This window comes from Myotis nattereri (assembly GCF_964212035.1).
Source record: "Myotis nattereri genome assembly, chromosome: 3".
Taxonomy (NCBI): domain Eukaryota; kingdom Metazoa; phylum Chordata; class Mammalia; order Chiroptera; family Vespertilionidae; genus Myotis; species Myotis nattereri.
The window spans coordinates 199,287,004-199,307,679 of NC_138077.1; the positions used below are offsets into that span (position 1 = coordinate 199,287,004).

Sequence of the window (20,676 nt, forward strand, 5' to 3'; positions counted from 1 at the left end):
CCTCAACTCATTTCTTTCTTTCTTTTTTAAAGTATATTTTTATTGATTTTAGAGAAGAAGGGAGAGAGAGAAACATCAATGATGAGAGAGAATCGATTGGCTGCCTTCTGCACGCCCCCTACTGGGGATTGAGCCTGCAACCCAGGCATGTGCCCTTGACTAGAATCAAACCTGGGACCCTTCAGTTCGCAGGCCGACACTATCCACTGAGCCAAACCAGCTAAGGCCAGCTCAATTTCTTACAATTGAGTGTGCACTTAACGACTTCTAGATTCCTGCCCCAACAAAATTCACTCTCTTTAAAACCCAAGTCCAGCCCCCTTCTTGTGAGTTTGCCCAAAGATGTGTATTAATCAACGGTTGATGCTCTGGAGTCAGAAAATTAAGGTTCAAAATCACTACTCCACACTTACTAGCTGTGTGACTTTGGACCTATCACTAAACTCAGAGCCTCACTTTCCACAATTGTACAACTGGGTCTATGAGGATCAAAAACAGTACATGGAGGGTGATGGGTAAACTGCTTAATGGTTAAGGGGTTCTACTTTGGAGTGATGGAAATGTTTTGGAACTAGATAGAGGTGGTAGTTATACAACATTGTGGATGTACTAGGTGCCACTGAATTGTTTACTTCAAAATGGTTAACTTTATGTTATTTGAATTTCAGTTCAAATTAGTGGAAAAGAAAAAGGTTATAGGTTCAGGAGCCAGACCACCTAGCTTTGAATCCTAGCTCTAGCACTTAGAACAGTGGTTCTCAACCTTGGCTGCACATTAGAATCACCTGGGAATCTTTTTAAAATCCTGATTTCTGGGCCTCATCCTCCGGAAATTGTTTCGTTACTAATGTTGTGGCCCCACCCCATAACAAAGAAACAGAATTTCCAGAGGATGAGGCCCAGAAATCAGGATTTTAAAAAAAGATTCCCAGGTGATTCTAATGTGCAGCCAAGGTTGAGAACCACTGACTTAGAAGCTCTATAACTATGAACACGTTAAAAACAAACAAGAAACAGTACATGGAACTTGGTTTTTAGATAAACATTCATTAATACAAGAAGAAACTTTCTTTTAGGGAGATGCTGGTGCCCTGGATCATGTAAACACAGCCTTCTTTCTAATTACATACATACCCTACACTGGGGTATCGGCCTCTCTCTGTTCCAGTTCTGATCTCCAGTGCATTACTTACTTATTTTTCATAAATCAGGTTATGGCATCATGGAATAGAAGGACCATATCTGGAACATCAACCTCTGTATCCTCTCACAAGTTCCGCCCCTCCACCTTCTTTAGGCTCTGAGTGTTGATGATGAATTAATTTGCTAATTAATCCATTCTTTCAACAAAACTATATTGAGTGTTTACTTTGTGCTAGACTCAAGCTTAGGCACTAAGGATACACTGGTGTGTGAAACAGATGTGATCCTTGCCCTTGTGAAGCCAACAGCCTAGTGTCAGAGACAGCCAAATAGTAAGGACTATGAATGGAAAGACATGCCACAGGGACAGAGGACAATGTTGGAACGGGGTAGGGGAAATCACTTAGGTAGAGAAGGTCAGGGAAAATTTTTCTGAGGAGGTACCCAAACCTGAAGGTCCAGAAGGACTTAGCCATATGACTTAGCCAAGAATGTTCTAAATAGAGCGAAAGGTAAAGACCTTGAGTTATAACAGAGCTTGGCATGTTCAAGAAAAGGAGGAGAGGCCAGTATAGCTAGGGGACAGAGGATGAGTGGAGAGGTTGGCAGGGGCCAGATGTACGGAGCCTGTAGAACCTGATATGGATGTAGAGTTTTTTTCCTTCCAAAGTACAATGTATGAAGTATAATGGGAAAGAAGCCAACGTTTTTAAGCAGATAAGTGACAGATTTGTAGTTTTAAAAGATTTGTCTGGGGGACTCTTTCCCCCTCCCCACGTGGGAGTCTGTATTTGTTCTTCAATAAATTTCCACCTTTGTTATATATAAAAAAAGATTTGTCTGGCTTCTATGAGGAGAACAGACTATAGTGGGCTGGCATAAGTGCACAGACCACTGAGGAAGCTACTGCAGCTGTCCAGGTGAGATGATTAAAAGGTTGCAGTGGAGCTCTGACCGGTTTGGCTCAGTGGATAGAGCGTTGGCCTGCGGACTGAAGGGTCCCGGGTTCGATTCCGGTCAAGGGCGTGTACCTTGGTTGCGGGCACATCCCCAGTGGGAGATGTGCAGGAGGCAGCTGATCAGTGTTTCTTTCTCGTCGATGTTTCTAGCTTTCTATCCCTCTCCCTTCCTCTCTGTAAAAAATCAATAAAATATATTTAAAAAAAAAAAAAGGTTGCAGTGGAGAGAGGTGAACAGATTCAAGATATGTAGGGAGCGGCTCTAGAGTTAAGCTTCGGATTGACCTGTGGCAGAGCCACAAACAAGTCCCAGCTTGGAGGGCAGAGCCCTCTTAGCATAATTAAGCTTGACCTTATGGCTGCCTCCTAGTTCCTTCCGGGGTAGCTAATGGGCTGTCGGAGGTGCAGCAAGTGCTGCCAAAACAAGTGAAACTCACAAGAACATTGTAACTATGTTGACCATTACCTTGTTTTTCTCTGACTATAAAATAAAGCCTTGGTTCTCTCTCTCTCTTCCAATTTTTTTTGGGGGGGAGGCAACCAAAATTTTTGGTGAAAAAAAAAAAAAAGCATGGGGAAGGTCCGGGATAGGGCAGGGGTTGGGTGGAGGGGGGGCAAATGGGGTAAAAAATAAAAATAAAATAAAATAAAGCCTTGGTTTGCCGGCTGGATCCTTCTCTGTGGCCTCAGCCAGGCACAAGAGGTCCACCCAGCCCCAGCTATAGTCTCTTTGTCTGTCTTTTCTTTAATCATTCACCACCTTCCTCAGGCTCACTGAACCCTTGGCTGTGCTGGCACGATACAAAGATGTTTTAGAGATGGATCCAAGAGGACTTAGGGATGGATTAGATTTAGGAAGTGATAAGGGAAAGGAAGAAATAATGGTCAATGTGCCCACCTATGTGGATGGTGGTATTTCCAGCAAAAGGAAAGACTAGGACAGGTTTCAGAGACAAAACCAAGAATTTATTTATTTTTGTTAATCCTCACTCTATTTTTTCCCATTGATTTTTAGAGAGAGCAAAAAGGAAGGAGGGGAGAGTGAAAGAGAGATCAATATGAGAAGGACACATCGATTAGTTGCCTCCCCCATGTGCCCTAACTGACCTGGTGAACTTGAAACCCACTTACGTGCCCTTGACTGGGAATTGAACCCTCAACCCTTTGGTGTGTGGCCAAGGCACCAAGAGATTTTTGTGTTTTTTTAAAAAATATGTTAGAGAGGAAGGGAGAGAGAGAGAGAAACACCAAAGAGAGAGAAACATCATGGGTCAGTTGCCTCCTGCACGCCCCCTACTGTGGATCAAGCCCACAACCCAGGCATGTGTCCTGATCGAGAATAGAACCAACAACCACAGCGGCTGGGCACCAAGAGCTTATTTTTGACATATTAAGTTCTAGATGCTTATGGATATCTAGGAAGAGACATTATGTGGACAGCGGGACTCTGTTTATGCTTAGAAGAGAGATCTAAGATGAAGATAGAGTTTTGGGGAAATTATCAGTATATATGTGCTATTGAATGCCCTGGGATTGGATGATATTACCTTAGAAGTCCATAGAAGAAGGAGAGCAGTGCCCCTTCCTGATTCAAGGGAAAGTTCATCCAGCAGTTGGATGTCTCCTTCTCTGGAGATGCTTGCAGAGGAGCTATGAGCAAGAGAGTGCAGAGAGGGAAGAGTGTTTTCCTAGAGGCCAAGAGAAGAGCAGGAGACTTAGTCAACAGTGTCATTAGCTATTGGTTGGGAGACTAAAGTGAGGACAGTGACTGATGTTTCCTGAACTGAGTGGAACACACACCTGTGTTTGCTGAATATTTGCCCTGTCAAAACATGTCCCTTCTTCTCTTATGTAGTCTTCCCACATCTCTCTGGCAATAGCAGTTGGGTATGCCCCTGAGGGAGCCATAGAAGAGAATATTTCCAGCAGTATTATTATTTTTAAAATATTTTTATTGATTTCAGAGAGAAGGGAGAGGGAGAGAGAAAAACATCAATGATGAGAGAGAATCATTGATTGGCTGCTTCCTGCATGCTCCCTTACTGGTCATGTGCCCTGACCGGAAATCGAACCCTGACCACCTGGTTCATAGGTCGACGCTCAACCACTGAGCCATGTCGGGCAGGCCAGCAGTATTATTCACAGTAGCAAAAGAAGGAGCAAAGGGAAATAACTATTAACAGAATAATGGATGACTAGCCCTAGCCGGGTTCGCTCAGTGGGGTCCAACCAGTTTGGCTGAAGGGTCCAGGTTTGATTCTGGGCAAGGGCACGCACCTTGGTTGCAGGTTCCCTGGCCCTGGTCGGGGTATATGCAGGAGGCAACCAATTGATGTGTTTCTCTCTCATCGATGTTTCTCTGTCTCTTCCTTTCCCTTCCACTCTCTCTAGAAACCAGTGGAAAAATATCCTTGGGTGAGGATTCACAAACTAACAAAAAAGGATGAATAAACTGTGCTGTGCTCAGGGTATCATGGAAATCCAGAGAGGGGACACAGCTCAATTGGGTCAGCTCTCCCGAAATGTCATCGCATGCCTCCTATTCAGAAAATCTTCATGTTACAGAGGATGGTGTAAGTCCAGGGTGGGAGAGGGGGGAGTTGATAAAAATGATCTCTGAATTACTGGTCCACAAACTCAAAAATAAAACTTTAAATACTTGAATTTAATTACTTTTAAAAAATAATTCCACAGCCTTTTTGAGGTATATTTGACACATAACTGAATTGAATTTCTATGACTATGTCTAGTCTTTGGGGAGGGGTCATGGAATATCTAGTCTTTGTCCATAGTGACATCCTCTTTCCCATCTGGTGTCAAGTCATCTGTCCATGTGGTTTGCTGTGTCCTTCTCATCTAGATCACAAGGCCTCTTCATATCTGCCATCAACATGTGCTCTGCTCAAGGCCATTGGAGAAAATGTGCCACTGCTCCCTGTGCCACCCTCAACCCCAGGAGTTACTGCTCCTCTCTGCTGCTCCTGGACTATGTTGGGCATGGAGATCACCACGGGGTTTGCCACCTAGGGTAAGGCTAGGCTGCTGTAGCAAAGAGAACGAACAATTATTCCGTGGCTTTACCAAGACAGAAGTTTATTTTCCTCTTATATAATCACAATGGACTGAATGTTTATATGTCCTCCAAAATTTATATGTTGAAACTTAATCCTCAGTGTGATGGTATACACTCCAAACGGGATGGAACCTGCAACCTAGGTATGTGCCCTGACCAGAATCGAACCCACAACTTTCCCGTGTACACCGGCCAGGGCCACAAATGCTTTCTTCTTAATGTCCATGAGAAGGGACAATGAAAGGCAGTTTGCTTTTACTTCACAGTGGCACGATAATAGCACCTGCATTCTCTCCCCTCTGTGCTTTGTTAACTTTCCAGCTCTCTTAAAATGTAGCCTTCAGGGACCTTGATTGCTGCTGTGACTTTCCACAGAACAACATGCTGGTCCACCACCTTAATGACATCATACTCTTGTACATGAATAGGAAGTGTAAAAGCACCACGTTTGCCAGGGAGTAGAAGATAAATTACATGAAGATTCCTGGTCCTGCCACATTGGGAACTTTTTAGGACTTCAGTGGTTTGGAGCACAGCAGGACAAGTTATCTCTCTTCAAACATCTCACCACTTAAAAAGAGGCACAGTGTTTGGTGGGCCTCTTCGGATTTTGGAGGCAGAATACACACACTTAGAACTACTTCTCTAATCCTCTATTGGGTGACCTCGAAGGCTGCCAATTGTGAGTAGTGCCCAGAGCCAGAAAGGGCTGTACAGCAGGTTCAAACCATAAAACAGGCTCTGCTGACACTTTGGATGATGTTATCCTGCAGATACAAGGTTGCTGGAAGAATCCACCTGGATAAACATTCTGTAGGGAGCCTCTGAAAGCTCTGAAGGGTTGCAGTGAGGAGCCCTCGAATTCTGAAGTAAGGCCATACTCACCATGGTCCATTTGAACAAAAAGATCCCGATGTGTCACTGGGCCCAGTAGTGACTGAGCATCTGACCACTAGATGCCAGGTGACTATATGTCTTAAGCTAGATGTTATCAGACAGGCACAGCAGCAATCCAATATGATGGAAGTGGTACATTCAGGGCTGGGCTCAAAGAGTCCAGAGGCATGAGTAAGTCAAATGAACAGGCAGCTCAGACTCCCACGGCGCCTACATTTAAATCTGTTGATCTGACCCCTCTCCTGTAACCCATACCTATGGCCTCATGGAGGGTTCCCTGTAAACAACGGATAAAGAAGGAAAGGAGTTGAACCCATTTCACAGATAGGTCAGTGAGATATTTTGGCACCATCTGGAAATGGACCGCTCTATTATGGCCCCAGTCGGAGGCAGCCCTGAAGGACAGTGCTAAATCCTCCCAGGGGGCAGAATACCCTTTGTATAGAGGAAGATATGGACTGAGATTCAGATACACATTAATTTCTGATAAGTGGCAACTTGGTTAGTTGGTCAAGGGCATGGAAAGAGCAAGATTGGAATTTGCAGACAATGAGGTCTGGGTAAGGGGCACGTGGATGGAGCTGTAGGAGTGGGCACAAAGCATGCAGATTTTTGTGTTAACATTTATGCTCACCAAAGAGCATCTACTGCAGGAGGAACCTCTCAGCCAGATGGTCAGATATTCCATCCTGTGGATGTCAGCCAGCCTTTAAACTTAGTCACTCTATCGTTTTGCAAAAGACCCATAAAACAGTGGCTATGAAATGAAACAAAGAACTTATAAGCACATATGCATAGCCCATGGACAAACGATAGTGCCATAGTGCAGAGAAGGCCTGGGGTAGGGGTTGGAGGGGTGTGTGTGTGGGGGGTGAGGGGGGGAGGAGAGAAGGGGACATTTGTAATACTTTGAACCATGAAGTTAAAAAAAAAATGGAACTGCTTTATGACCCAGAGATTCGACTTCTGGGAATATATCTGAAGAAACCCGAATCACCAATCAGAAAGAATGTATGTCCCCTTATGTTCACCGCAGCGTTATTTACAATAGCCAAGATTTGGAAGCAGCCCAAATGCCCATCAGTAGATGAGTAGATAAAAAACAAACAAACTGTGGTACACTTTTTGGAATACTACCTGGCCGTAAAAAAAGAAGGGAATCTTACCCTTTGCAACAGCATGGATCGACCTGGATAGTATTATGCTAAGTGAAATAAGCCAGTCAGAGAAAGACAAATACAATATGATTTCACTTACATGTGGAATCTAATGAACAAAATAAATTAACAAAACAGAAACAGACTCCTAGATCCAGATAACAGACTGACAGCTGTCAGAGGGGAGCTGACTTGGAGGGCTGGGTGAAAAAGGTGCAGGGATAAAGCAAAACAAAAGTCATGCACACAGACAACAGTATGGTGATGACCAGAGGGAAAGCGGGCCAGGGAGAGTCAGGAGGGTAAAGGTGGGATAAATGACTTGAGGTGGTGAAGACAAAATACAAAGATGATGTATTATAGAATTATACACCTGAAACCAAATAGTTTAATTAACCAATGTCATCCCAATAAATTATATATATATATATATATATATATATATATATATATATATATATATATATATAAAGAGTGGCTATGGTTGCAAGGATCCAACAAGTTGGGCTCTCTCTTGCCAAGGCTGATCTAGTAATTGCCAACAAATAGCTAACCAGCTAGCAGCAGGCAGCAGTTTAGCAACATTGGTCAGGGAGAGCAGCCAGCCACCTAATGACAGGTTATTTACTTACTTATTTATTTTTAAAATATATTTTTATTAATTTCAGAGAGGAAGGGAGAAGGAGAGAGAGAGAGAGAGAGCGAGAGAGAGAGAGAAAGAGAGAGAGAGAAAGAAAAAGAGAGAAATATCAGTGAGGAGAGAGCATCATTGATCAACTGCCTCCTGCAGACCTCCTACTGGGGATTGAGACCACAACCCTGGCATGTGCCCCGACCAGGAATTGAACCATGACCTTCTGGGCTCCTGGCAGGTCATTTGTATCAGCTCTCTTCCACATTGGAGAAGGCAATGATTCATCCTCATTAGAACTTATATTTCTTACCTATAGTGCTCCTGCAAGTATCACCATGCAAAGGCTTAAAGAACATTCAATCCATTGCCCAAGGCCAGAGCACCCATTTTATGGCAGAGAAGATTAAAGTTTGTGGAAATGAAGTCATTCTATACCAGTGTGCTCAACCTTCCTAATGCTGCGACCCTTTAATACAGTTCCTCATGTTGTGGTGACCCCCAACCATAAAATTATTTTCGTTGCTACTTCATAACTAATTTTGCTACTGTTATGAATCGTCATGTAAATATCTGATATGCAGGATGTATTTTCATTGTTACAAATTGGACATAATTAAAGCATAGTGATTAATCACAAAAACAATATGTAATTATATATGTGTTTTCCAATGGTCTTAGGCCACCCCTGTGAAAGGGTCTTTCGACCCCCAAAGGGGTCGCGACCCACAGGTTGAGAACCCCTGTTCTATACCGTTGTTCTCTCAAGCTGGCTGCTGCTAGGTATACCGTAAGACCAGGGAAGCCCACATTTTTAACCATTCCAGATTATTCAGCATTCCAGATTAGCCAGCTTGAGAGAACAATGGTATAGAATGACTTCATTTCCACAAGCTTTAATCTCCTCTGCAAAATGAGGATTATAAACAGTATATTGTAGAGGAGAGAACACACATGAGGGTAGACGAGAAAACCAAGGCTCACAGAGACTGGTGACTTGCTGAAGACCACACAGCTAATAAATGGCAGAATCAGGACTGGAACTTTCTCACAAGATGCAAACTGACTATCTGAAGAGGTGCTTTGGAAAGTGCCTTGCCCAGGCACTTGGTAGAGGTGGAGAAGGTTCAGCCCAGTGACCCCACTGGCTTATCATTACAGGAAAATCACTAAAGCAAAAGAAGAACCACTGATACCTGTAGCTAGTTCCACAAAGAAGACCATAGCCATGCAGAAGAACACAAAACCCCTTGAAAAGGAGGCCTTGAAGAAGAAATGCCTGCCAGGAATGCCTCAACAGAGTCCTTCTTCTGACTCATCTGGCCAGACTGAAGGGAATGTCAAAACTCCACAAGAAATAAATTACTTTCAGCATTAAAGTGCTCCTGAAATGCATCCTGGCTCCAAATCTCCTTCTTAGGTTATCAGAGGGGAATGATTCTCACGATGCTTCTTTCAAAGCTGCAAGCCAAGAAAATGGCCATCTCGAAGAGCTCTCAACTAAAGCTGATAACTATGTGGATTAAACCAAGACTTGAGGGGCTGTGGAAGGAGATGTCTGCAGGGACTCTGCAGCCCAAGTCCTGTTCTGGTAGCCATGACAAATCCTTAATCATGTGAAAATCTGAACTAGTTATAGGATAAAATAAACTCACAATTAGGATTTAAAATAATGTTTAAAAAACAATATATGTACTTCACGAAACTATTGTGGGATTGGAAAGATCCTGTACATAGAGCACTCTGCACAGATCCTGGCATGTAGCCGGCACTCAATAAATGGTAGGCATCATTATTACCTAGAGGCCCCATGCACGAAATTCATTCAAGAGTAGGCCTTCCTTCCCCCTGCCAGCACTGGCTTCCCTCTTGCACCCAGGACCCGGGCTTCTGGAAGGTTGTCCAGAAGGACATCTGGTCTAATTAGCATATTACGCTTTTATTATTATAGACTGAATTTAATTGTGAAGGGCCTCTGGGCCCCAAGAGGAACTAGTGGTTGGGCTTCACTAAGCACTGTAGCATGACCTTTGAATACTCTTAGCTGTTCAAAGCCTCCAGCTAGAATCACATTTTGCTGCCAGCAGAGAGGGTGTTACTGGCAGGAGACGGAGGAGAAAAGGAAACTCTGCAGAGTGTAGGAAATGGAAACTCTGACAGGGATTGGCTATTAGGAAAGGGGGGTGTAATTGGAATGTGATGATAAAAGCCAGCCTGCAGCCCGGAAGAGCTGCTGCTATACCTCACTGCTGCTCTCATCTGCAGGCTCTGGGCAGGAAGATTCCTTCTCTTCTCTCCTCCAAGGTAAACCCAGAAACTAAGAGGCATGGGTGTCAAGTGGTCACCTTTTGCCAGGCTGCCCAGAAAGCCAGGGTGCCCATTCCTCAGGGAGGCTGAGTCTCTTTTACTGCCCTGGGCTAAGACTGGTCTGAGGGGATGGTTGGGGCGTTTAGGTACAAAACTTCAAGAGGCATGAAACTGACCATAACAGATGCCCTTTCAGCAATCTGTGGCTTAGCTCTGTCATTTCGCCTTTTTGAGCTTTAGTTCCTCAGCTCCAAAAGGATAATCAAGCCACCTTGCCTGCATGATTTCAGAAACCCCTTTTGTTGCAGGATCGAATGTGACAGTGAGTTCATCGTGGCTGATAGAGTCATCTGGAATGGTTAAAAATGTGGGCTTGGACATCAGTAATGTTGGGATTCTGCCTCTCCCTGCTGGGCAGGCATGGGAATATTAAATTCTCTGAGTTTCAGTTTTCTTATCTATAACACGTGGTTGTTACGGGTATAAATGACCTTGTGCCATAAAGGGCTGAGTAGGCGCCTAGCTCAATACAAGGGGGGGGGGGGAGTTTGTTTGATTATTTGTTTAAATATGTTTTTTATTGATTTCAGAGAGAGGAAGGGAGAGGGAGAGAGAGAGAGAAACATCAGTGATGCGAGAGAATCATTGATAGGCTGCCTCCTGCATAGCCCCCACTGGGGATCGAGCCTGAAACCCGACCATGTGCCTTGACCAGGAATCCAATCATGACTTCCTGGTTCATGAGTTGATGCTCAACCACTGAACCACACCAGCTGGGCAATGTTTACTTGCTTTTGATTCAAGAAAATTGCATTGAACTGACAAAAAGTGCATTACAGGTGAATTTGGGGGCACGTATATTTTCCTATTTTGTGGAATAATGAACGTAGGTTTTGAATTCCAACAGTCATGAGTGTGTGTCTAGATTGCATAGTTTACGGTGTGGCCTTGGGCAACCTCCTTAACCTTACTCTGTGCTTGCTTTCTGAAAAATGAAGCTGGTGTGAGGACAGTGTTGGGTGCCTATAACTATTCAATGCATTGGAAAAATAAATTGATCCACAACCTTCCCCCCCCCCCCCAGAAAATTCTGTGTGACATAATGTTCTAAGTGCTAGGGAATAGTGATGAATAGTTTCTAACTCAGCCACCCTCTAAAATAGGCTCTATTAATAACCCATCTTAGGATAAGTAAATCGAGACCCAGAAAAGGTGCTAGTATCCTGCCCGAGGTCAGGCAGGCAGTGAGGACAAAGTCAAGAACAGAAACCACGGCAAGGATACTAGCTGACATCATTGAGCATGCGCCACGTGCCAGGCACCTAACCAGAACAGGATTCCCTCACCGATTCTCAGGACCAGCGGGTGAGGCAGGAACATCACTGCTCCTGTTGCCACGAAGAAACGAAAATCCCGCAGCACCTGAGAGGGGTCCTGGGCTCAGTCCAGAGCACTTCGCTGCTTTGTATGGACTCTTCCTCCAGTCGGAAAGGATGACAGCCTGGAGGGTTTGGCTTAAAATGGCTCTGGATCATCTCTTTCCTCTCCCCATCCCCAGGTCCAGCGACAAAGCTGCCACCATGCGGCAGAAGGTGGTATCGCTCTTGTTGTGCTACCTGCTGCTCTACGCCTGCGGGCCGGTGGAGGCAGGTAAGGATCCTGGGGCAGGGCAAGATCTCCGGAGAAAGAAGCGGAAAGTTTCAGGATCCTTGGTTTAGAGCAATGGTTCTCAACCTTCCTAATGCCGTGACCCTTTAATACAGTTCCTCATGTGGTGGTGACCCCCAACCATAAAATTATTTTCGTTGCTCCTTCATAACTGTAATTTTGCTACTGTTATGAATTGTCATGTAAATATCTGATATGCAGGATGTATTTTCATTGTTACAAATTGAACATAATTAAAGCATAGTGATGAATCACAAAAACAATATGTAATTATACAATGGGGCCTTGACTTACGAGTTTAATTCCTTCTGAGACTGAGCTCGTTAACTCAATTATCAACTCAATGCAAAAAATCGGCTGAGAGGCAGCTGGTATCTCAAAACACTCGTTAGTCGGGACACTCGTAAGTCAAGGCCCCACTGTATCTGTGTTTTCCGGTGGTCTTAGGCGACCCCTCTGAAAGGGTCGATCGACCCCCAAAGGGGTCGCGACCCACAGGTTGAGAACCGCTGGTTTAGAGGTTCAGGCGTGCCTCTGAATGAGAGGAGCTATTACAATGGACAGCTCAGGCTTGTCGTGGCCAGAGCCCCAGATTCGAATCCCTAATCGGTCCATTCCTCCATTCTAACATTTATTCAATGCCAGTTATGCGCCAGGCACGACGCCTTAGAAAAGTCTCTTCCCTTTAGTGAGGCTCTCCGAAATAGGAGGATGGTGGTCCCCAGCTCTGTGGGTGTTGTGGGCATCAGGCACAGAGTAGGGGACTCTGCTCCCCACTGCACTCCACTTTGTCCGCTCTCCCCACAGGCAAAAGGAAAGACTCGGAAGACAGCGACTCCGGAATCTGGGGCGCGCTGCCCTACATGGCGATCGGAGCAGGTGGGTCTGGAAGGTGGGAGCTTGACAAGGTGGGGCGACCCCAGCCCCGGGTGCTCCCTCACTGTCTCCTCTTCCTCCAGGAGTCCTGGCCTTCGGGCTGCCCGCTCTGGGCTTCACGAGCACCGGTATCGCTGCCCACTCGGTGGCCTCCTGGCTGATGAGCTGTTCCGCCGTAGCGAACGGGGGCGGCGTGCCCGCTGGAGGGCTGGTGGCCACGCTGCAGAGTTTGGGTGAGTTGGGGGCCAGGCCCTGGAGCAGACACCAGGGCCACAGGTCGTCTCTCTTTACTATTCCGAGTCCTTTCCACAGGCCAGCTCAGCTCTCTGAAGTGCGTGTTCTTATAAGCCCCCTCGTACAGTGGGTGAATTGAGGCACCGACTGATTCAGTCATTTGCTCCCAGCTGGCTTGCACTGGAGCCAGGATTCAAGCCCAGACAGTCTGATTGGTGGCTTTCACAGCAAGCCTGTTTTCCTCATCTGCTAACCAGGACAGTCTTCCTCAGTGTAACATTTTATGAATTTGCTCATTCTCAAACACCCAGAGGGGAGCAGCTCACTTCAATCTCACACCAGTTCTGGTCTTGACTTGGGTTTCTTGAACACCATGAAGGGGATTGATACAGAGCTCAGGATGATCCTTCTAAAAATTTGGCATTCATGTCTATCTCTATGAATCTCTCTTTCTTTCCCCCTCTCTCTCCTTCACCCTTCTCTCTCTCTCTCTCTCTCTCTCTCTCTCTCTCTCTCTCTCTCTCTTTCTCCCCCCCACCCCCCGTCAAAATCCTAGAGAAAAAAACACTCCTGACAAACTCTGCCTTTCTGAGCCCTCCATCTTCTCTCAGTTCTGGATGACAAAGCCCAATGGACCAGCCCAGAGGAACAGAGCCCGTCTCAGGAGGGCAGCGGGGAACACAGGCCAGGCCATACCCCAGCAGTGGGAAGTAAGGGGCTTGGGCAGGGCTAGCAACAGTCCAGTGTTATGAGATGGCTGTCCTCTCTTACTTGTGAGCCCTCCAGCACCCACAGAGAGGTCTCCACAAAGGTGGCTGCTGTTAGCATTGTTAATATCACGGAAGCCATGAGGAGAATGAGTTGTTATTTTGACTTTTTTTCATCTCTGAAACACAGCTCTGATTTGAGGTGGTGAGTTGGGAGGTGGTAAAAATAATACTCACTTTGCAGAAGTCCTCTTCCCTCTCAGGGCCACCATTTCTCCATCTGAAAATGAAGAGGTTGGACTTGACCATTGGTTTCCAGACTTGGATTCCCAGGCCTGATGCCTGGGCTGCGCGTGACCTGGCTATACTTGCTTTACAGGGGCTACGGGTGGTGGCAGTGCCCTCATGGCCAACGTTGGTGCCGCTGTAGGCTATGCTGTCCACAAGCAGATAGACAACAAGGGGACAGAGGAGGAGGAGGAGGAGTGAGCAGCTTCCAGGACACCCATCCCCCACCCTACTTCTTCCAGGTGAAGCCCATAGCTCTCTCTGTGACACTCGTCAACGACCAGGTGAAAAAGAGAATAAACTTCTCTCGGAAAACACTTTGTCTTGTGAGTCATTCTTCCTAGGAGAAGCCCAACAAGATCTGGGTCTGGTCTGCCTCATCCACACACCCCACCCTCCCTTCTCCCTAAAGCCAACCACAGCTCCTGAAACACCCCCAGCTGATTTTGTCCCTGGACCTTGGCATGTGCTGTCCTTTCTGCCTAGAATGTCCTTCTGAAGCTCATAAGCCAGAGCTCAGACATCCCTACCCTGAGACTCCTTCCCAGCAGAGCTGTCTGCTGCCCCATCACACTGTGAATGCTCAGGCTGGATGTCGCCGGGGACCAGGGAGGCAGAGCTCAGTTAAGTCTCAGTGAGAGAAGCTTCCAGCTCCTTCTCTGATTTGGCAGAAACGTAGAAACCAGATCTGTTCTCTGAGCAGCACCAGAGTGGTCTACCTCTGGTGGAGAATAGAGGGCCAGATTTTTTCTTTGAAGAAAGTGTGTTAGCAGCAGCTTTTGGAGGGCTCAGCAAGGCCTCCCTTCCCTCAGGGAATCTGGGATAGGTTGAGCAATTCACATCTGGAGGATATGCCTCTGAGTGGGAAGGGAAGGCCAACCCAAGCCCGTGGGGAGATTTGAAGTTTGGGGGCAGAGTGCAAGGACCTAGGCAGGGGAGGGCCAAGAGACCTTAGAAATCAAATGTCAGTCAAGGTAGGGCTGGTTCTATCAATAATGGAAAAAGAGAAAAACGCTGTGGTCCTGGTCTATGAGTGGGCACCAGCCTCAATGCCAGCCCACGCTCCAGGGAGATCTGCACCCCTGGGAAGTAGCCACATGGGAGTCACAATACCTGGTGATTCACAAAAGGGCCAAGCCAGCTGTCCTCATTTCTAATCCACAAGTTCTTCCGTTAAGAATGTGTATGGACGGGTGGAGAAGAGCACCATCCTGCTTCCTCCTGTCCCCAGGTCCAATGCCACCTCGGCCGATGGTTGCCTCAGCCGGCTTGCCCCAGACCACCGGAGAGCACTGTTTGTGGAAGAGTTGCATAGGTGGGACAGGCACCCTCCTGCACCTCAAATACTGTCTCCATGGCTTGTATCCAAGAGCAGAAACTGGGCTGAGTCCCCGGACCTGCCACCATACAAGCCTGAGCAGAGTCCTGCCTTGGCTAGAGCCATCCATGGGAGGTGGGGGGAGCGATACAGTGGACTTCTGCCCACAGAAGGAGGTACGGTCTCAAGCATCACACTGTGCTGAGGCCTATGAATTGCACCCTAGTTTGTCTAGAGGGATGAGATCCCAGAGACAGTGTCCTTCAGCCCCTTTAGGGAGGGCACTGTATCTAAGTTACCCTTTCCCCCTAGTGTCCGGAATAGACCTGGCATACAGTTGGTGCTCAATATATGTGAGCAGAATTGAACCTCCACTTCCATCTACCTGTCCCTAAACCTTCCCCAATCTTCATGGGAAGGAGTGACTGGAATTCTGGTTCTTTCCTTGGGGTTCCCTTGATAATACCCACTGTCACCACATGCAGACCTAGGAGAGGAGGTCCTGCACCCCCTTTAACACTGGGGTCCAAGTAAACACAGGCCCCTTCCCTTTTACTCAGTCTGCTCTGACACAGATGAGTTTCAGAGGAGGCCGTGGAGCATAGCAGTCAGGAATGTTCCTCTGGGGTCCTGCAGACCTTGGTTCAGTTCCTGCCCCTGTGCCCTCGCGCGGGTTTCTTCACTGCTCCTTGACTCAGCTTCCTACTTTATAAACTGAATGGTAATAACACCTACCTCACGGGGGTTTTGTTATGAAATTAGATGAACTAGTGAACAAAGAGAGTCTAGCATGGTGCCTGGCACATAGTGAGCGCTCTGTTAATGTCGGTGACTATTATGATTAGGACTTGCATAAAGCAAAGAGGAAATAGCCGAATGCCTACTAGGAATTAGGTAATTTAACTTTGGAGTCAGGATTTATTTTCGGGGGCTCACAGACTCTGTTCTGTCTTTCTCCCAAGTGTCCTCCACGTATTCCCTTGGCATCTTATTCCCTTGAATAGCATCACGGCTAAAGGAAGATGGACAACTCTGCCCCCACATTTTAGATCGGAGGCCTCAGCAGTTCTCAGGCTGAATGACATTGAAATGACCCATCTTTATGGGGAGGTTCCACCTACTCCAGGGTCTCTTTGGGCCTGTGCAGGTAACTCCTTGCCTTCGTTCTCCAGACATTTACTGGGCACTCAGTCTGTGCTAGGCACCGTGCCAAATGCTGAGGACACTACAGTGGTAGAGACCCAGTTCCTGCCTACTTGGAGCCCACAGTGCACAAACTGAGAGCCCTCAAAAGCATCTGTGACCCCCCTTCTCTCTCCCTGTCACCACCCCCTCATCCCCATCTCCTTTCACCTCCCGTGGCCCTTGTCAGCCTTCACAGCCCACAGTCACCTTGTCTACAAAGTATGAGGCAGAAGGATGAACGCAGCCAGAATTCACTAATGCAACAAGTCAGGAGATGCTAATGCACTTTTAGACTCCTCCTTGGCAATGGCCTTCAGAAAGACACACAGCGGCGTCTTGGCCCAGCTCCAGGTGGGGTGCCTCAGGCAGGTTACTTATCCTCCCTGGGTCCCAGCTTCTTCCTTGTTTTTGCAAACCAGTGGGGTTGGATATCATATTCTCCAGGACACTTCCTCCTCTAAAACTGCTGAGCCTGAAGCACATCCTTCTGAACCCCCCTGGCCCTGTCAGATCCCAGCCCTCGGAGAGTAGATTTTATTTTTGAAGCTGACAAAAGCAATCTGGTTGCCAACTTTGGGACTAAGGTGGGCGATGGTGCTGAGAAAGGCCATGTTTGGTCACAAATGAGGGTGACTAGAAACTAGCAGGGCACTCTGGGACCACACCCCGAGACAAGTCTGAAAATAGATCCATCTGTGTGGCTGACTTGATGGAAAACAATGCTGAGGTCCTCTGTCGTCATCATTTCTCCCTGGGCCTCTATGTCCTCGACCAGCAATTTTCAAACTGTGTGCCACGGCACATGGATGTGTTGCAAGAATTTTTAAGACATGCAAAACCTGACTCTTTAGTCAGGGGTACTGACCTTTTATCTCTCAGATTGTCAAATTTTTTTTAAAAATGACAACAGCCAACACGCCAATAGCCGTCTGATGTGACTGATTCAAAATTATACCTAATTTTTTGTCAGATCAGCAAAAAAATATATATTTCAGCAAAAAATAATTTTTGGTGTGCCGCAGAATGTTATTAATCACTTTCTGTGTGAGATGAAAGAGGTTGAGATCGCTCTCCTAGACTATAAAACAGAGGAGGGCAAGAGTTGGACTCTCATCTAGACCTAGAATGCCTTTCTTGAGTGCTCAAGTTAGAGCTGACATGCTCTTTTTTTTTTTTTTAAAGTATTTATTGATTTTAGAGAGAGGAAGGGAGAAGGATAAAGAGATAGAAACATTGATAGGCTGCCTCCTACACATCTCCACTGGGGATGGAGCCCACAAGGCGGCCATATGCCCTGACCCTGGAATGAACGGAACCAACCATGGAACCAACTGTGACCTCCCTCCTGGTTCATGGGACTACGCTCAAACACTGAGCCCGCCCACTGGGCTGTTTTTTGTTGTTGTTTGTATTCTGTTTTAATCCTCACCCGAGGACAAACTCCGGAGAGGGGAAGGGAGGAAGAAGGGTGAGAAGAGAGAGATCATGTGAGAGAGAAGAGCACTGGCTGCCTGGCCTTCCGTAAGCGCCCCACCAGGGGACCCGAACCTGAAACCCTACCTTCCAACCACACCGGCCAGGACTAGAGCTGTCATGCTCTTCAATAAGACCCCTTTATCTAGTGATTTATTTTATTATTATTATTTTTTTAATATATTTTATTGATTTTTTACAGAGAGGAAGGGAGAGAGATAGAGAGCCAGAAACATCGATGAGAGAGAAACATCGATCAGCTGCCTCCTGCACATCCCCCACTGGGGATATGCCCGCAACCCAGGCACATGCCCCCGACTGGAATCGAACCCGGGACCTCTCAGTCCGCAGGCCGACGCTCTATCCACTGAGCCAAACCGGTCTTGGCTATTATTATTTTTTAAAAAACATATTTTCATTGATTTCAGAGAGGAAGGGAGAGGGAAAGAGAGAAACATAAATGACGAGAGAGAATCATTGATCAACTGCCTCCTGCACGACCCACATTGAGGATTGAGCTTGCAGCCCCCGCCAGGAATCCAACTGTCACCTGGGTTCACAGGTCGAGGCTCAACCACTGAGCCACGCCCGCCGGCTGGGCTTCTTTTACTCTTTAAGGTCCTCCCTGGCCCCTAAGACCCTTGAAAGTCAGCTCACTGCCCATCCTGGCAGGCCTCCCACACTTCCATGGTGCTATGTGCTGGTGTGGCCACCAGGTGACAGTGCAGTCCCACCCTGGACTCCTCCGCAGCCTGCACCATCCTTGCGCAGCGCAGCCCTCCCTGGGTCAGGCCCTAACACGGATGCTCGAGCTGGAATGAGTCCAACCCTGCCCCCGTCTGCGCAGGAGCTCCGGAAGCCCACGAGAGCGGCCAATCCGGAGGCACTGCAGGGTGTGCCCTCTCCTCTCGGGGATCTCCACACTCCTGAGCACGGCATTCCGGACCCTCTGCGATCAGGTCTCACCTGCGGGGCCACCGCCTGTGCTGCCAGGCCTGAGCCACAGGGATGATCACGAAATGAGGGAAGCACTTCACACGCATACGACACTTGGCTGCGCAGCAGAGGGTAATGCTAGGAGCAGGGCGTCCCTGGACCCAGCCTGGGAGAGGACCTGGGCCTGCAGAGGGCTTGGTCAGCGGCAGTGGGAGGGAGCTGAAGCAGAGGAGGCCTGTGGCTTCCTGTGAAGAACTGAAGAGCCACTTCCTTTCAGCAGATGGCCGTGGGGGAGGGGCGAGGATTAGGAAGCAGGGGCTTTCTGGCTGAGGGGTGTGCAGAGGGGGATGGGGGGTGGGAGGAAGGGAATCCCAGGAAGGCCCCACAATGATAGCCAGAGTCCCTTCTAGTTCCCTTCTCTCTGGAGTCTCCATGGAGCAGGCAGCCCAGACAGGCAAGGGCACACCCTCCTCAGGTGCTGTGAGGCCACAGAGAGGGGAGTCAGGTTAGGCAGGCTCATTTGTATAGGCCAGTAAAGCAATGGAGCCATGCCCTGGCCAGGTCGGTCAGTTGGTAGGAGCATCGTCCCAATATGCCCAGGTTGTGGGTTCGATCCCCGGGCAGGGTTCATACAATGCATGCATAAAAAGAGAGAAAGAAATGGAGCCTTGGTTACTCCAAGAAGCAAGCCCAAGTACCTAGCCCCAAGTACCCAAGTCCAAGTCCCCATCCATCCTCAGAACCCAGCCCCAAGTTCCCAGCTCCAAGCACCGGCTCCCAGTGAGGTGTCCAGTGCCCAGGCAGAGCTTGGCAGGGGCCCAGTGGCTCTTCCATTGCACAGGAGAGTGGCCCTGTAAGAGAGTTGGTTCCAAATTATTTTCCCAGGATATATTTACTGGACTCTCTTTCCCTGTAACCAGCACTAAGGGAAATGCCAGCCCAACCATGATGAATAATCACAAAATCCAAATTGGTACAATTTTACTGCTTTTGTTCTATTTGCATATACCTGCTTGTCCAGGGAAGTACCCATCCTCATTCACTCACACCCCCACCTGATGGAGAACCAGCTCTCCCCAACAGGGACAGAAGCAGGTCAAGGCCAGGGAGACTTCTAGAAACCAGCTCTAGGCAGAGAAAACAGGGCTTGATTTGGGGCTCACCACCCTTGAGCCTTCATGCATGACTCCATCTGGGCCTCTGCCCAGCCTCTGTCTGGCCAGTGGGCAGCCCTTGCTGCCTCCTTCAAGAGGAGAAGGACAAAGCACCCATAACTTACCAGGAGCAGCAGTATGGTTCAGTGGCCCCAGGAACCAGTCTGATGAAGAAGAAGAGAGTCTTCGCTCAACCATGATTACTCACCCATTCTCTTGGAACCCATCAAGTCAAGCCCATTACTCCCTCAAGCTTCCTCACTTTCGGCAAAGGCATCGTCCAGCATGCAGATACCTAGGCCAGACATTTCCTCAAAGGCTTTCCCTCATGACCCTCCAATAACAGCTCCTACGTCACTTGTTGGTTTTCACTCATATGTCACCTCCTCAGAGAAGCCCTCCCTGACTACCTACTTTAAAGTAGTCTCCTTGCTGCTCTCTGCTGCAGTAGTTCCCAAACTTATCTGCACCTTGAACTTACCTGGAGGCTTCAAAACCTGTGCCCCCCCCAGAGACTGTGATGTAATTGGTCTGGGGTGCAGCCTGGGCTTTGGAATTAAAAAAAAAAATCTCCAGGTGATTCTAATGTGCAGACAAGTGTGGGAACCACTGCTGTAGTATATCACCCTGTTTTAATTTTCTGTGAAAGGCCAGTGAAGAAATGGAGCTT

General features: G+C 47.5%; 1 protein-coding gene across 3 annotated transcripts; it reads left to right on the plus strand.

Annotated features, from left to right (window-relative positions):
- The first annotated feature begins 10,081 nt into the window (after window positions 1-10,081).
- Window positions 10,082-14,249, plus strand: IFI6 (interferon alpha inducible protein 6). Of its 3 annotated transcripts, none has more exons than XM_081087321.1 (5): window positions 10,082-10,164; window positions 11,726-11,817; window positions 12,643-12,714; window positions 12,795-12,944; window positions 14,032-14,249. In XM_081087321.1, the coding sequence occupies exons 2-5, from the start codon at window positions 11,748-11,750 to the stop codon at window positions 14,139-14,141; spliced, it is 402 nt and encodes a 133-aa protein (XP_080943447.1). In that variant the 5' UTR covers window positions 10,082-10,164; window positions 11,726-11,747; the 3' UTR covers window positions 14,142-14,249. The 3 variants fall into 3 exon arrangements, with proteins under 3 accessions (XP_080943447.1, XP_080943448.1, XP_080943449.1); XM_081087322.1 differs by lacking the exon at window positions 10,082-10,164 and adding an exon at window positions 11,480-11,632; XM_081087323.1 differs by lacking the exon at window positions 10,082-10,164 and having other exon boundaries at window positions 11,483-11,817.
- The last annotated feature ends 6,427 nt before the right edge of the window (window positions 14,250-20,676 follow it).

Coding starts and splice junctions, on each gene's coding strand:
- IFI6 (XM_081087323.1), top strand. CDS start 11,661: ATGACAGCCTGGAGGGTTTGGCTTAAAATGGCTCTGGATCATCTCTTT. Junction 11,818..12,642: donor CTGCGGGCCGGTGGAGGCAG/GTAAGGATCCTG, acceptor CTCTCCCCACAG/GCAAAAGGAAAGACTCGGAA. Junction 12,945..14,031: donor GGCCACGCTGCAGAGTTTGG/GTGAGTTGGGGG, acceptor CTTGCTTTACAG/GGGCTACGGGTGGTGGCAGT.